The sequence below is a fragment of the Daldinia caldariorum genome (genome assembly GCF_022478825.1).
Source record: "Daldinia caldariorum strain CBS 122874 unplaced genomic scaffold F4812scaffold_5, whole genome shotgun sequence".
Classification (NCBI taxonomy): domain Eukaryota; kingdom Fungi; phylum Ascomycota; class Sordariomycetes; order Xylariales; family Hypoxylaceae; genus Daldinia; species Daldinia caldariorum.
Genome location: NW_025953041.1, coordinates 1,496,749 through 1,511,240, shown reverse-complemented (window position 1 = coordinate 1,511,240; position 14,492 = coordinate 1,496,749). Strand labels below are relative to the sequence as shown.

Genomic DNA, 14,492 nt, shown 5'->3' with positions numbered 1-14,492 from the left:
TTTGAAATTGGGTACCTCAGGCAAAAAAAGCACAAGATCTAGGTAGTCGAGGGTGGTGTGACAATGACTGAGTTTACGGGATACACTCCCGGAGAGGAGTCATAGGCGGATAATCCCCAAGAGGAGTATGTAAGATCTAGATCAACCAGATAAATCGCATTGTAATGATACCTAGGTACCTACCTAAGGTTAGGAAGTATTTATATATATATATATATATTATACCTGGCATCCTTCCCGCTTCGTTGCATACGGCAACCTGCGTGTTCCCGAAATTGCGCAGATGCGTAATCCATCTGGGACCAGGCCCTCCTTTGTTTCCCTCGAGCGCGTATTGACGCGTCCCAACTCTGCAGCCTGTCGAGAATCCCAAGGAGAGGGGTTTGGGATCTGTCGTGTATTATTATTACAAGGTCCCGTTTGACTCGGAGAGTTTATATTGTAACTTTAGGTTATGTACCTACCTAACTAACTTGAAGACACCTATGTACTCGTGTATATTCATAGGGCGAGTCATCAATGTTTTATGATACATCTCCGATACCTACCTAACCTACCTTGCAGCCTTCTTATAGGCGATGAAACATTTATACCTACCAACCAACCACGTAAAAATACCCCTTTCTTAAGTACTACCGTAAGTAACGTCCGCGGGTAAGCAGACAGAGATGTAGGTTAACCACAAGAGGCAAGATCTAGTACATAGGTAGAGAAATAAGACGATGAATATAAAAGCGCGATAGACTTGATTCTTGTGATTGATTGAATAATGCTATCTTATGTACATAAAAGAAAGCTTAGCTGCTAGGTACCTACCCAATACATCAGAAACTCAAAACTGCTGGTCAGCTCGACTCCAGTCGCCTTCCATGTACACCGGAACGCCAGACCACCCAATGCATCCATCACCTTCCCGTCCTCCAGAACTCACCCATACTTGGAAAGAAATAGCAGTCCTTTCTCACAGCTCAGCCATCTCAGCTTCGACCGTCCTCGTCTCCTTGGCAAGGTCATCTACGACATCGTCCATCTGGCTGTTAGCACCGTCGATGTCCTCGAAGACCTTCTGCAGAAGCGCCATGAGCGACTGCATCTCCGCGCGCTGCTTCTGGATGTCGCTGAACAGCTTCGCGTTGTGCGCCTGTACCGTTTGCAGCTTCGCGTTGAGTTGCGACTGCTGCTGCGCGAGATGCGGCGCTAGATGCGCTGCCAAGATCTGGTCAGGGGGGAGCATATGCGGTCTTGAAACATTTATTCGTTAGCGTATGCAATAAATCATACGCCAGATAGCCGATGGGAATTTAAAAGGAGGAAAAAGAAATTAAGAGGAGGGGAAAAAAAGAAATGAGTAAAATGGAAAGGAAACGTGAAAAGAAAATACAGTTAAAAAAAAATCAAAAAAGAAAACGTAAACGTACAACACCGGGGATTCGCTGGTCGTCACCGACCCAACTACTAATCCGGCCGTATGCGGCTTATCTATGGGAGAGCGGACGGGATCCCGAGTTTTCCACATCGTATGGTCGTACGTGAAAGACACAACTACAATTGCGACTTATATAGATAGGTATGCTCATTTGCCAGGATCCAACGAAAGAGAACTTACGGAATAGGCGCTTCCGATCCAACGCCGGCTTCGTCCCTTCTGCGCTCGGCCTCGCTCACCAGGCTTTCGAGCTCGTTAAGCTTGGCCACCACGTTGCGGCTCTGCAGCACAGAATCGAATTCTTTCTGTTGGAATATCGTAAGCATTTTATTCGCACGACACCTTTTTTTATTCTCTCTTCTACTTCCGCAATATTCAAGTTTTTTTTTTTGTTTCTTTTCCCTGTTCCCCCGCCCGTCCGCCCGCAAATAGATAGTAAATAATAAACAAAAACGCATCAATCACAAAACAAGAAGAGAATTTAGAAGTTAGAAGATAAACGAAAAGAACGGATATATATAAAGACAAAAAATAAAAGAAATAGAAATAAAAACTCACCTGACACAGCGCCCCCAACCGGTCCACCATCTGCTTCTGGACGGCGCGCAGCACGGCGGGCGCCTGCGCGGCGATGGTCGGGTAGCAGGCGGCGAAGTTGTCCCAGCTGATCTTGGCCAGGGTATGCGACAGGCTCGAGTCGAGGACCTCCTGGAAGCGCGACGCGCGCGGGCCCGGCGTCAGCGCCGTGTGTCGCGCCGGCAGCGGCGGGGACGCCGTTGCCTGCGAAGTGCTATTGCCGCCGCTATTCCTACCGCCTGCTTCTGCTACTGCTGCCATTGCGCGTGGTGGGTTGATTGTTTGTTTGTTTTATATCCCGCTTGGTTTGGTGAGAGACACGATAACAATAGTTAGTTAGTTAGATTATGGGTTGTTAGCGTGTTGGCAAAAAAAATGGTATTAGGTAGGTATGTGATTGGTCCTTAAGGCTCTGACGTCGATTAAAAAAAGGATGGGAATTGGATCACATGAAAATAACCGATGAATATGATAATGATAGGTAAGATATGGGAAACTGATTAGATACGCGCAATTCCAACTTGTGAACCGCGATTTTAGGTTGCGGGAGCTTATCGATACGTCGCGACCGCACGTGTAAGGACGGGAACAACCACGCTGAATTTCTGATAGCTTAAATCACAGTACGTACCTAGGTAAGTCTTACATAAGAAATCACTCTTGCAACAGTACATAATATATACTCTCTATCGAGGATTTTATTTTTTTAAAGTCTATCTACATTTATTTTTATTTTTCGTTTTTTTTTTGTAATTCCCTTGGAAAAGGGGTCATAAATGACGAGAGTCCATTTAGTCTATTCGGAGGTCATGCATATTATCATTCTGTGATGTTCATCCACACAGTACAGTACAACGGCAACACATAAAAAATAAAATAGAAACAATAGAATTCGACATCGTGGGATATCATGCGAAACATCTCCCACACTATCGTGAATTCCAATCCTCTCCAATCGTCATTATCTTTCGAGGGTAGGAACGTGCCAATATATCCTACCCCTTGAAATACATACATTTTCGTCGACCCAATAAATCAAAGTAGACGCCAAAACTCCGAACAATGAGTGTAAGAAGAGACCATTAAGGATCCCCAAGACCTTTAATCGAATTCGACGGTATCCGTAGGTCTCTGATCTCTTCGCTCTTGGCGTCTTCTTCGTCTTCGATCCGCAGCTGATGGAGCTATCGAATCTGCTGGGCCTGCTGGCGAGGGGGTTATCGCGCTCCATGTCGCACGACTTGGTGCCGGAGTCTCTAAACTGGAAACAGTCGGTGCGCCTAATGGTCCTCCAGAAGGTCCTGGCTGGCCAGAGTAATAGGCCGAATCCTTACCTCCACGTCTTCCAGCCATAACAGGCGTCGGGGGAGACATCGATTCAGAAACTAATCCCTCCGCTCCAGCTTCTTCTGCAGTCCTGTGCGAGCTTGAGTCGCGTCGGTATCGTTGACGGCTGGGTGGTGCTTCGCTCTCCGAGAAAGTGCTGATAGAATCAGATCTACTCCTATGTCGGTTCTCTGCCGCCGCTTCTTCTTGTGTAATACGGCGCAATGTGATGTTCCTATCTCGGTCGTCGTGATATTTCACTTTCACGCCTAGCGGCTGACTGGACACTTGGCTACGATCCCTGCGACGACGTTCCTCTTCCTCTGCAGCCAGACCAGCTGCGCTAGCGGCGGCTGCCATGGCTGCTTCTTCTGCTTCTCTGCGACGGCGGGAATCATCTGGCCTATATGTCCCGTTTCCAGCAGATGAGTAAGACTCGGTGCCGGACCCTGGATGTAGGGGATGAAGAACTCCGTGAGGGTCTGGTGGCATAGATGGCATAGAAACAGGATCAGTGATAACACTCTTAGATCTCGACCTTGACCGCGAGTGCGAGCGCGAATGCGAATGGGGCTGCGAGTGTGGCTGTGAACGCGGGTGCGAATTTGAACGAGAACCAGGAGCAGAAACTGGTACTGGTACTGGAGGCGCACCCCCTCGCGCACCAAGGGGTGGCATTGGTGGACCGATAGTACTTGTTCCTGGAGGACGATCTTCAAGCATTGATGACTCCGTTTCGTATGTCAAAGTTGTGGCTGTTGGAGCGGTGGGCGGTACCCGGCGTCGTCCTGGTTTAGTTGGTGTATTATATCCGTCACCCGTGTATTTTGACCCGTGACGTCCGTCTCGTCTTTCGTCCTCCATTTTACGGCGTTCTTCTTCCGTGTGGCCATCTCCTCTCATCTTCTTTGCCAACCAGCCCAATCCGATAGCAGCAAGAATGCCCCCTCCTGCTTTGCTCTCCTCGTCGTCAATAGGCCGCCTTGATGGGCTCACGTACGACGAATAATCTGAAATGTAACTACTCTCTGTAATCGGTGGTCGGGGATGAGATGCGCGCGGCGTCACAGGCTCAGTGCTAGCGCTTAAGATTGTTGTAGCAGGAGGATGGCCAGGGCCCGGGAGTAGTGGAGTATGCGGTCTTGGGCGAGCGTGAAGTTCTGTCCGATCCTCACTAAACTCACTCTCTGTATACCCGTCAGTAGCACTCTTTCGGACCCGGCTAGGGCGGCTAAACCGACTAGGCGTATCAGTCGCGACAGCCGAATATTCCTCGTCGTTATATCTTCGCTTTTCTCTTTTATCCCGGGCACCTTTAATTAGCGATCTGGCTCCGAAGAAGCCAGCCAAGGCGACAAGCCAATTCGATACGCCTCTTTCATGGCGATCGGTCCTTTCCGAGATTTTTTCGTCCTCGAAATAGCTTGCAGAGCCTCTCTGGGACGGTATCACCTCAGGTGGACGACTTCGTGGCTGCGATACGCTAGTGCTTCGTTCCTCGTCCATTTCGCGGTGTTTTCTCCCTCGTAAAAGCGCCCAGATCCCAGCCCCTGCGACGAGTGGACCTAACCATCCTGTTCCCCGTCCGGATTTGCGTTCTGATTCTGTAAATCCAGTTTCGGAGCGCCCAACATAACTCGTCAAGTCATCTCGATCGCGGTCGCTTTCATGGCGCCAACTAAGGATGAAGTATACGAGCAATAGGAATGCCATCCACACGGCATATAAAACGAAGGTGAACAAGGGAGATCCATAGAGAGTAAGACCAAGAGGGATTTGAATGATGCCCAAGATCGCTATAGCTCGACCTAGCCAACGATGAAGCATGAGCCTAAACGACTTCCTTCGGATATTCTTCACTATGCGGCCCCCAATAATTTGGACTAGAATCATGACATATATAGCAAGCCCAATCCCATGATGGGGGTTCGTTAAGCTTCGATTAGGGCCCACGGCAAACCATCCGAGCACAAATACAACCGTGCTGAGACCGACAGCGAGAATGTTTAAGTATGCGTGCAGACGAATAAGAGAGCCATACGGCCGAAATCGCGCGTACATAACGGCAGCCGGTACGATGAAGAGAAATGTTATGACGGCAAGAACACCATGACCTGTTACCAATTGGTGATATTGTTCTACCGTTGCAAAGCGGTTGCCCATGCCTAGAAGAAGTTTAGATTCGGATCTTCATGTAGGTGGCGAGTGTTGACTTACCATTGAATCGCATAGTCTCGAAGTTAAGTCCGGCCAGGTTCGGCAGCAGGAAAGTATTCTTGGTGAAGTCCCAAGTTCCATCTCCGACCACCATCGTGTCCGAGGCATAGGTCGCCGACCCGGGCGCCGATAGCGTATCGGCCGACGCCATGACGGCGGATATGGCCGTCGACGAGCAATTTGATTAACGGACTTAGAAGCGTCACAAGGAGAAATCGGTAAGAATGCGGGATGATAGGGTCCTATAAAAATTCGGAATGTAAAGTGACAAACTATCCACTATGCTAGAACGGATATGTTCGAACTTGGGTATACCGAAGGTATGAAGCGGTGAGTTCCAGCGGTATGCGAATAACTAAAATAAATTTTATGCCTTCGGCTAAGTTGTCTCGAAGGCCAGAAAAACACTTTCAAGCCAAAGTATTTGAAAGGAAAGAAAAAAAAAAACTCGATGTTCGCAAATGGAAAAACTAGTCATGAAAAAAGAGACATCTTGCGAGGTGGGATGGCTTTTGTGACATGGCACTGCAGATAAAAAACTACCGTGTAAATTATTTGCTGGCAGGGATTCGGGGAAGCTCCCGACCTTCAGCTGGGAGCCTGCGTTGTTTTCACCGTCGGGTTGCGGGGTGACGAGCGGGAATCCCTGTCTGCTCTGCCTTTTCTTTCCCTTCCCAATCCCAAGCTCTGCTCAGCTGCTAAAGTTACTATTTTTCCCCACTCTGGCTTTTTGGTAACGGTAACAACCTAACCTAGAAGGCTTAGCAGCACGATTATGTACATTACATACATCAAATGTACCTTAGGTACATACAATGTGCGTTTCACAGTTATCAATAGAAAGGCCCGCTACGCCACAATCCGCCAGCCCGCTCAGCTTCGGTCCAACCTTGGAACTTAAACCTAGAGAATTATTAGGTTAGGAGGTACCTAGGTACCCGACGAGATCCAATCCAGATCACCGTTTACAGGTCCCACGTGGAGCCGAACCTAACCTTCTTATTCGAAAGCTCCATTTGTGTCACTCCCGATTGTTCTCCTTAACCCTCCTTTAACCCGCCGACAACATGTTTCTTTCGCACAATTATTCCTCAACTGTCTATCCGTAGCTTTACCGTCGCTAAGGAACCATGTCGACGGTCCGGTTACCGTTCCTCTATCCGCATTTATTCCGGGCAGCCCGCATCGGTGAGTCTGCAGCTCACGGAGCGAAGATCCGATGTCGCAAGTCTCCGACGAACAGTAGTAACCCACGCATGGTGGCATTTTCATCCTCCACCCCATCGAGACAAGCCGTCTTCGAGAGACATGGTAAGGCCGTAGAGCCATTACCTGTTACGCCTGATGTCGCCAACCTTTCGGCACCAGGCCCGGACCCCGCTAAATCGTCGAGTTCCCCGAACGTGCAATCGCCTGGTAAAGCAGATGCGAATAAGGAGAAACAGGCAACACAAGAGCCTCAAGCTTCAGCGGAGAAAATAGCGAAAGGAGCAAAAGAACCAGAAAAGACCAAGCCTACTCCTCCGGGGGCATCTGCAGCCTCCGGCCCTGCGTCTTCTAGTCCTCAGCAAGCTGCCACGGAGGCTAAGATGCAAGAAAGTGGTCCGATGGAAGCAGTTTTGCACATGCCACCACCCGAAGAATTCCACCACCCCCATATATCAACGCCGCCTTATGTTCATTATTTTGATACTTATACCCTTGTAAAGCAGCTGGAGGAGAGTGGATATAGCAAGGCGCAAGCTACCACGGTCATGAAAGCTATTAGAGGACTACTAGCAAAGAATCTAGACTTCGCTCAAGATGGACTAGTGAGCAAAAGTGATGTCGACAACGTAGGCCCAAATTTCCCACCCTATCTTATATATATGTCGATGGCTAATACATCCTGAATAGGAGACGTATTTATTTCGTGCTGCATGCTCAGAACTTAGCGCCGAGGTCTACAACAATAGGAGAGCTGCTGACGAGACGACGCGACAGCAGCGTACTCACTTGCAACACGAAGTCGATATTTTGACCCAACGGATGACTCAGGACCTCATGACGCTAAAAGATGATGTTAAGGGCATGTTCAACGACCGCCGAATGAACGTGAGAGAAGAACAGAGGACGATGGAGAGCGCTGTTGGTACCCCGCTATCTAGAGCCTGCTGCTACACCCGCTAATCGTCATTATAAAGATTCAACAGCTCAACCTGAAAATCAGCGTGACCCTCAACAGCGACTCTAGGTCGGATATTGAAGGATTACGCTGGGTGCTCATCCGTCGTTCGGTTTTAGGTATAATTTTCATGGCGGTACTCACTCTCGGGACCCTCCGTTACGCGACATACGTCAAGCACGAGAGGCAAAGGGAAGCAGAAGAAAAGGCTCGACATGCTGAGAGACTTAAAAATAGTCTAGGACGGGAAGATCATGCTCCCCCTTTCGACGCAGCGGAAATTCTGGCGGCAAATTAAACCTTGATACCCGTGGGGATAGATGGCGGTAACAAAAGCAATATGAATTTCTATAGACGTATTACCACGAATTATGTATAGCGCAAGTGTTAATTTTATACGAAACTGCACGTAGGTTATAAACTCCCGAGTCCCAGGGCCTGTTAATCAGATTCAGCCGCCGTAAACGCCTTTGCGCAACCCAATGAATAATAGAGTAATGCTGATTTCCCGTGTCCATAAATTCTAATCCCTGTCATTCTGAGCAGCCGAGTCTCTTTCTGCGGCTTTCCTCAGCCTTTCCTCTTGCCGCTTCCAGTGACTCCCTTCTTCGTAGTCTTTGCTTATCTTCAGCGCGTTTCGTAACCGCTCGCTCTCTTTTATCTTCGCATCGGCTAGTTCGTGAACCTGGTGGGCCTTGAGCGGTTTCCTCGGCACGGCACTCCTATCGCCCTTGTTCATCTTTGCCTGCAGTTCTTTCCTCAAGGCGTCGCAGCGTTTGTCGATCTCGTCTTCGTCAACTCTACGTCATACGACATTAGTCAGGGAACAAAAGCTAGATGCGTAGTTGGCTAAGACATATATACCCTTCATCTTCGAGCTGATCGCGCAATTCGAAGACCTTTACTTCGACTTCGCGCTTGCGATCGTGCTCGAGGATCTCCTTGTCTGGCTGCCGCTGCCTGTGCTTCAAGCTGTCGAGGTCTTTGGTGTTGTAGGGAGCGGCTCGGTCGCGCGGCCTCAGGTGCGCTAGGTTTCGTTGGACATAGCCGGAAGTACCACTTCCTCGTGGTGTAGAGAGACCAACGTTATCAGACATGGTTACGTCGGTTGTGTTAAGACGCAAGAATACCTAATGTAAGGTAGACGGAGATGATTGATTAAGGACCTCGGGAATAGTAAGAGATTGGACATGTAGGTACCTAGGTACCTGAAGCTTGGTAGGACTAAAAAAAGGAGGCGGTAAAGAAAGGCAGAAATATAATGGTGGGGTTCCCGATTTATGGATCTAAAGTTTAGACTTAGGTACGTACCTTAGAGTACCCTGAAGGTTACAACTTTTGCCCCGCTGCCCCGCCATCAAAGATGTATGAGGTATGAGTCTAAAAGTTATGAGTCGCAAAGCATAAAACTGTCAAGCAAAACCTTAAGACGATATAAATACTAAATACTCAGGTATAAACCTAAATAGACAATGTTAGCATTATTTTTTATATCTATACTTACCTAACCTAAGGTACTTCACTTTACCGTTTACTCCGCAAGTCTTATTCTTATTTTCTACAACAACATTTTTTGTTGAAGGACTTTTATTTTAGCAAGATAGACTATGCCTGCACCAACTACGACGCAGTCTTCCTCCGGGACTGCAAATCCAGCGCTGTCTTTTCCCCCAATTACAAGAGATCATATAATCAACTGTTCATATGACTCCTGGTTTCCCAAGTGCGTAAAATTGTGATATTAAACCATCTTTCATAGAATATATAACTTACAAACAAATAGATATCGCATGTCATGCATCAAATCGCGTATAATACCTCTGTCGCCAGAGTTTATTGAATACATCCGCGAGGACGGCATTATCCTTGCCGATGACGACGTGGTTGAACCAGAGGATGATGAATGGGAATCAGCCCCCTCAAGCTTCCGGCCACCCGTCGAAGAAGTTGACTCTGACTCTGATAGTGATGAAGACGAGGATGAGGAACCGAGATTACCGCCAAACCAGAGATTTCCTGAGTTGCACCAGACAATCAAAGACAAGATCGCGGAACTGGGCGGCGCTGTCGCACCCAAACTGAACTGGACCGCACCGAAAGATGCCGCTTGGATATCGCCACACCAGAACACTATTAAGTGTACAACCCCTAACGACATATATCTGCTATTGAAGAGCTCTAACTTCATCACTTACGACCTGGAGCATGCCTTCGACGACTGCACGCCTACCAGCAACTCCTCTTCCGCCAGCACCGCGCCAGCTTTCAAGCCCGTGCTCGTGCTGCGCTCGTACTTCAACCCCCACACGGCCATGGAGTTCCGCTGCTTCGTGAAGCACCGGAACCTGATAGCCATCTCCCAGCGCGACCTGAACTACTACGAGTTCCTGAAGTCGCTGCGCTCCGACATCGTCGGGCGCATCAGCCAGCTGTTCAACCACAAGCTGCGGTACACGTTCCCCGACGGCAACTTCACGTTCGACGTGTACATTCCCGAGGGCGAGGACGAGCCGCTTAGTAGGGCGCGGCTCATCGACATCAACGCGTGGGCGCCGCATACCGACAGCCTGCTCTTCGACTGGAAGGAGCTGCTGGATATGGAGGTGCCTAGTCCGATGCTCGGGGTAGTCGGGGGACACGAAGATTCGTCGGGAGCGACGGATAACACGGATGAGACGTCCGGAGATGAGGACGAGGACGAGGACTTTGTGCCGGAGCTGCGTCTCATCGAGAAGGAAGACCCGGCCGCGTTCAACTTCAGCTCGCCGCAGTACTCGGCGCACAAGCTGCCGAAGGACGTCGTGGACGCGAGTCTGGCTGGGGAGGGGGGCATGCGGGATTTCGCGCGCAAGTGGAGGGAGATGACGGAGTATAGGGAGAACATGGCGAATTGGGAGATGAACGACAAGAAATAGGCTACCTGCTTAAGCGTAGTAATACGAATCTTGTATAATGCATTGCCTTCCTACAAATACCCTAGGAGTCTTTAGGGTCACCGCTTACAATAGTATATGTTATGAACTGACTAATGCCAAAATGACACTAGACATAGGAAGCAAACATAGAATGCAAATTCGCATTTCCATCATTGAATTTCACTCTACCAATACTTCAACCTAAGGTGCTCCCTAGAATCATAAACCGGGCCCGAATAACCTCATAAGCGTGCAAGCATCCCTAACCCAAGCCTGGTTAGAAACCACAAGAATTTCTCTCCTTTTCTTTTTTTCTTTTTCTCTTTACCGACCCCGAAAAGATGTCACTTTTCTCCTTGGAATCTCTAGTCCGGACCATCCAGACCACGATACCCGAAGCGCCCATCCCATATTCCAAGGTCCTTAGCTAACTGACTGACATACATCCTGAGAAAACTCGGCTTGCCAAAACCCCCTCTCACATAACCACACAGCAGTCCCCCAGCTTTTTGAAAAACTTGGACACCAGCCGCTCCAGCTCGTCCGGCTCTTCCTCTTGCTGCTGCGGCCGGCCTCCCTGCTGGTGCTGCGGCTGCCCGTGCCCGTGTCCGCCGTGCTGAGCCGGGGGCTGCGGCGGGAGCGGCGGGATTACGGCCTCGCCGCCTTGGAGATTGACTATACATATATGGTTATGTGAGTAAAAAAAAAAAAAAAAACACCGTAGGGCGTCATGTTGGACTTTTGGATGATGGGGACAGGGTTGGGGTTGGACGTTTAAACAGCTTAGGTGAATGACGTACCGTAGATCCGGCCCGCGTTATCCTCCGTCGCGTACTGCAGGCCGAGCTCCCGGCACACCTGCTCGACGCGGGGCTTGAGCTTCTGCACGTGGTCGGTGCTGTGGTTGCCCTTGCCGACGATGCTGTTGTGTCCCGACGGGATGGTTTTTAGCGCTTATGTTTTCTGTTTCCTTTTTTTTTTCTTTTTTGAAAGGGAGGAATGCAGCAAAAAGGGAGACAGGGGAGAAGAAAAGAAAAGAAAAAAAAAAAAGTAAAGGGGGATGGTAAGGTAAAGGTACACGACGACGTACACGTGAAGATGGGTCTGCCCGTGCTCCTGGGCGTACCGGATCCTGCGCTCGAGGATGTCCTCGGCCTCCTCGACGAACTGGCCGTGGAGGTCGACGGTGTCGTCGGCGACGCGGCCCGGCGCGTTGTTCTCCCGGAAGATGTACTCGCTCGCCTGCCGGTTGTACTCCTCCATCTTGGCCGCGTGCCGCTTGCCCTCGTTGCTCAGCTCCTTGGCCTCCGCGCCGTCGCCGCGCTCGTACGCCTGGTGCGCCTGCGCATTGTTTTTCACCCCCGGGGTTAGAATTTTGGTTTAGGTAGTTTGGATTTATTAGGTAGATAGGTAAGGTAGGCAACGTGGTGTGGCGCGCGAAGGATTCTCGGCTTCGGTGGCATCTCGGTGGAGGGAAGGAAGAAGGATGCTTATGTATGAGGTATGCTAGGTGTGGAGGTGTGTAGGTGAGAAGGTATGGAAGGTGAGAGGGTTAGGTAATGGAGGAGGGAAAGGGATGGATGGGAGGGTGGGTGAGAATATAAAGTAGGGTATATTAGGTATATACAGATGCAAGAGGTAAGTAGGTAGGTATACGCAAATAAAAAAGGAGGTACATACCCGATCGAAACAACTGTTCCGCTTCGCGGCTTCCGCCCGCGCTAGGTCCCGGAGCCGGTCATATTCGGCTTCGGCATCATTACTCGGACTATGGTTGAAGGCTACAACGGTATTGCCAATGGTATGTAAGCTAGTGAATGGACCTACTACGATTGAACTAAGTTCGGGGGTATATGGTGATGATGGTGATGGTGATTGAAGCCTGACGTGGGGGATGTTGCGTCACTTGGGACACCGGACATGTTCACGTAGTAGTAGTAACTATGCAATGCATACGTACCTCCACCTCCTAGCCGTGTTAGGGGAATAGACATTATGCTAAGCTAGATGTATTATACGTATACCGCGGTGAGCCGGGAAAAGAGTGATGCAATTAGGAGTTATAAAAGCTCGGTGCGTAATCTGTCCAGGCGGTCTAAAGCTTTGGGTAATTGTATTGTACCTGCACGTATCGGCAACGGCGCTGGAGCCTCAAATCTCCTAAGGAGAAAAAGAAAAAGGGGATAATGATAACAATAAAAAAAAAAATAATAATAGCAACAACACTAATAGACTAATTTACTTTGAGGAGACGAAGGCTTGATTGAGCTAGCGAGGCAAAAGCAGGGCGTAAATGATCTGCAGCGCATCCGCTCTCAAAGCTGGCTGGGCTAACGTTACCGTCGGTGGCTGGAAAATAGCTGGTTGCTTTTTTGTTTTGCGCGCAGCGTACGAAGTAGGTATCTAAAAATTCACCTGAGACCTGATTCGCGGGACTCATAAAAACCGGGCGCCAATAGAGGAAAATAATAATAACATAACCACTTGCCTTTTCCTAAATACAGCAGACATCAGTCCACCTGTCCACTTGATGCATACACTAAATAAATGTTTTAGTAGCTCTTGGTGGTTTAAAAAGCTGGCCTATAGGCTCTCTTTACGCGGGGAAAACTACATGCAGAAGACGGCAGGTTAGACTCTTTTAATTTACTGCTTAAACTTCCTGCAGGATGGCTGTAGGATGGGTTGGTCCCGGCACTCTGTATGTGTCAATCCGGCAGACCAGCATGTCCTTGGGCAGCATGGGGTGGCTCAGCTCGGAGGGAAATACCACCGTAAGGTAGAAGAAGTGTACTTGCTATGTATACTTGCTATGTACAAGTTGAGATGTCGTTGGCTTCCAGAAGGCTTCTTTGTTCATGCATTCAAGCATGATCCTTCTCAACCTGGAGGACCAGAACAGCCTTGTGAAACTGGTTGAAACGCGGGAGTATGCTGCTACGTATGTCCATAACTGCGTAAATCAAGTTCAGCTGAGGCAGTCCTAGGAATATACATACCGTGTGGATCTGCGTGGATGGCTTGTGATTTAGGTCTCCGCATTGTAGAATTTTGCACAGGCACGCATGTCGTTGGTCGCTTTCGGCGGCCAGATGGAGTTCCTGTTTATACACCAAGGCAAGCTGAGCTGACCTAAAACAAAGCTTCGCGTTTCTCTTGCAAGGATATACTTGTACAAGAAAATGAGGCCAAAATTCTCCGTCTCGGCCTAGACTCCGATTGAACACGAAAGAATAAAGAAAAATAAAAATAAAGATAAAAAATAGTGCTGCTGGGCTGGAATAGCGTCATCTAGCCGCAATGGCGCAGTTATAACCTGGCGACCTCGTGGCAATGGAGTAGGACTAGGTTTGGGCTGACTGGCCCGGGCTTCATCCAAGATTAATAGAGAATAGGGGAAATTGTACCCGAGTATGTAGTTCCCTAGGGGCCGGGAATGACATCGGTGGGTGATACTAATAAATGAGAAAAAGGTAGGTATTACCTATTGCACCTTGTCAGCCTACATGGTATTGTATAATACCTACACCGAACCCCTTACAGTTTAGAGAGAAACAACTACGTAACAGGTTGTATACGCGGTGGATTTAACCTATATGATTACCCTATAAAGATACTGTGTAATAGACGAACAAAACTTCCTACGGCGCGAATTGTCCAGACGACCCCATATTGCTCCGACATGTCATCCATATGCAGCTTAGTGTTAACTAGGTACCTACCGGTAAGAAGTGATAACTCTCGTAGATGCGAATTAAGGAAAATTTCCAACATGGACGGACCATGGACGAATGTGGACTGGTGTCAGGGGGGTGTTATTACCTATCTGATCAGATGGATCGACTTTCTCGCGTGGTCGGCATGGTTC

At 48.9% G+C, this 14,492-nt stretch overlaps 6 protein-coding genes across 6 annotated transcripts; 2 read left to right on the top strand and 4 right to left on the bottom strand.

The window, feature by feature from the left end:
* Nucleotides 1-723: 723 nt before the first annotated feature.
* F4812DRAFT_423510 (Nnf1-domain-containing protein) lies at nt 724-2,508 on the bottom strand. Its single transcript, XM_047933762.1, has 3 exons — nt 1,985-2,508; nt 1,607-1,731; nt 724-1,241 (listed from the first exon to the last, which is right to left on the bottom strand). The coding sequence occupies exons 1-3, from the start codon at nt 2,261-2,263 to the stop codon at nt 962-964; spliced, it is 684 nt and encodes a 227-aa protein (XP_047791852.1). The 5' UTR covers nt 2,264-2,508; the 3' UTR covers nt 724-961.
* Nucleotides 2,509-2,986: 478 nt separating this feature from the next.
* F4812DRAFT_333961 (uncharacterized protein) lies at nt 2,987-6,089 on the bottom strand. Its single transcript, XM_047931583.1, has 2 exons — nt 5,546-6,089; nt 2,987-5,493 (listed from the first exon to the last, which is right to left on the bottom strand). The coding sequence occupies exons 1-2, from the start codon at nt 5,694-5,696 to the stop codon at nt 3,104-3,106; spliced, it is 2,541 nt and encodes an 846-aa protein (XP_047791851.1). The 5' UTR covers nt 5,697-6,089; the 3' UTR covers nt 2,987-3,103.
* A 237-nt stretch (nt 6,090-6,326) lies between these two features.
* F4812DRAFT_423507 (uncharacterized protein) lies at nt 6,327-8,069 on the top strand. Its single transcript, XM_047933761.1, has 3 exons — nt 6,327-7,380; nt 7,442-7,672; nt 7,729-8,069. The coding sequence occupies exons 1-3, from the start codon at nt 6,676-6,678 to the stop codon at nt 8,005-8,007; spliced, it is 1,215 nt and encodes a 404-aa protein (XP_047791850.1). The 5' UTR covers nt 6,327-6,675; the 3' UTR covers nt 8,008-8,069.
* Nucleotides 8,070-9,037, bottom strand: F4812DRAFT_423504 (cwf21-domain-containing protein). Its single transcript, XM_047933760.1, has 2 exons — nt 8,574-9,037; nt 8,070-8,509 (listed from the first exon to the last, which is right to left on the bottom strand). Exons 1-2 carry the CDS (start codon nt 8,804-8,806, stop codon nt 8,233-8,235), a joined length of 510 nt encoding a protein of 169 aa, XP_047791849.1. The 5' UTR covers nt 8,807-9,037; the 3' UTR covers nt 8,070-8,232.
* Nucleotides 9,038-9,060: 23 nt separating this feature from the next.
* Nucleotides 9,061-10,770, top strand: F4812DRAFT_423503 (D123-domain-containing protein). Its single transcript, XM_047933759.1, has 2 exons — nt 9,061-9,432; nt 9,493-10,770. Exons 1-2 carry the CDS (start codon nt 9,317-9,319, stop codon nt 10,622-10,624), a joined length of 1,248 nt encoding a protein of 415 aa, XP_047791848.1. The 5' UTR covers nt 9,061-9,316; the 3' UTR covers nt 10,625-10,770.
* Nucleotides 10,771-13,151, bottom strand: F4812DRAFT_423500 (Smr domain protein). The gene is made up of 5 exons (XM_047933758.1): nt 12,585-13,151; nt 12,305-12,405; nt 11,715-11,965; nt 11,425-11,546; nt 10,771-11,299 (listed from the first exon to the last, which is right to left on the bottom strand). The coding sequence occupies exons 1-5, from the start codon at nt 12,616-12,618 to the stop codon at nt 11,103-11,105; spliced, it is 705 nt and encodes a 234-aa protein (XP_047791847.1). The 5' UTR covers nt 12,619-13,151; the 3' UTR covers nt 10,771-11,102.
* Nucleotides 13,152-14,492: the final 1,341 nt, after the last annotated feature.

What these genes read in the sequence shown, in the direction of transcription:
- F4812DRAFT_423503 (XM_047933759.1), top strand. Translation starts at nt 9,317, where the DNA reads ATGCCTGCACCAACTACGACGCAGTCTTCCTCCGGGACTGCAAATCCA. An exon ending in TATGACTCCTGGTTTCCCAA is followed by an intron (nt 9,433 to 9,492) that starts GTGCGTAAAATT and finishes ACAAACAAATAG; the next exon opens with ATATCGCATGTCATGCATCA.
- F4812DRAFT_423510 (XM_047933762.1), bottom strand. Translation starts at nt 2,263, where the DNA reads ATGGCAGCAGTAGCAGAAGCAGGCGGTAGGAATAGCGGCGGCAATAGC. An exon ending in GGTTGGGGGCGCTGTGTCAG is followed by an intron (nt 1,732 to 1,984) that starts GTGAGTTTTTAT and finishes ATATTCCAACAG; the next exon opens with AAAGAATTCGATTCTGTGCT. An exon ending in GGATCGGAAGCGCCTATTCC is followed by an intron (nt 1,242 to 1,606) that starts GTAAGTTCTCTT and finishes AAATGTTTCAAG; the next exon opens with ACCGCATATGCTCCCCCCTG.
- F4812DRAFT_333961 (XM_047931583.1), bottom strand. Translation starts at nt 5,696, where the DNA reads ATGGCGTCGGCCGATACGCTATCGGCGCCCGGGTCGGCGACCTATGCC. An exon ending in CGAGACTATGCGATTCAATG is followed by an intron (nt 5,494 to 5,545) that starts GTAAGTCAACAC and finishes AACTTCTTCTAG; the next exon opens with GCATGGGCAACCGCTTTGCA.
- F4812DRAFT_423507 (XM_047933761.1), top strand. Translation starts at nt 6,676, where the DNA reads ATGTCGACGGTCCGGTTACCGTTCCTCTATCCGCATTTATTCCGGGCA. An exon ending in GCAAAAGTGATGTCGACAAC is followed by an intron (nt 7,381 to 7,441) that starts GTAGGCCCAAAT and finishes CATCCTGAATAG; the next exon opens with GAGACGTATTTATTTCGTGC. An exon ending in AGAGGACGATGGAGAGCGCT is followed by an intron (nt 7,673 to 7,728) that starts GTTGGTACCCCG and finishes GTCATTATAAAG; the next exon opens with ATTCAACAGCTCAACCTGAA.
- F4812DRAFT_423500 (XM_047933758.1), bottom strand. Translation starts at nt 12,618, where the DNA reads ATGTCTATTCCCCTAACACGGCTAGGAGGTGGAG. An exon ending in GGAACAGTTGTTTCGATCGG is followed by an intron (nt 11,966 to 12,304) that starts GTATGTACCTCC and finishes AACAATGCGCAG; the next exon opens with GCGCACCAGGCGTACGAGCG. An exon ending in GGGCAGACCCATCTTCACGT is followed by an intron (nt 11,547 to 11,714) that starts GTACGTCGTCGT and finishes GGGACACAACAG; the next exon opens with CATCGTCGGCAAGGGCAACC.
- F4812DRAFT_423504 (XM_047933760.1), bottom strand. Translation starts at nt 8,806, where the DNA reads ATGTCTGATAACGTTGGTCTCTCTACACCACGAGGAAGTGGTACTTCC. An exon ending in GATCAGCTCGAAGATGAAGG is followed by an intron (nt 8,510 to 8,573) that starts GTATATATGTCT and finishes CGTATGACGTAG; the next exon opens with AGTTGACGAAGACGAGATCG.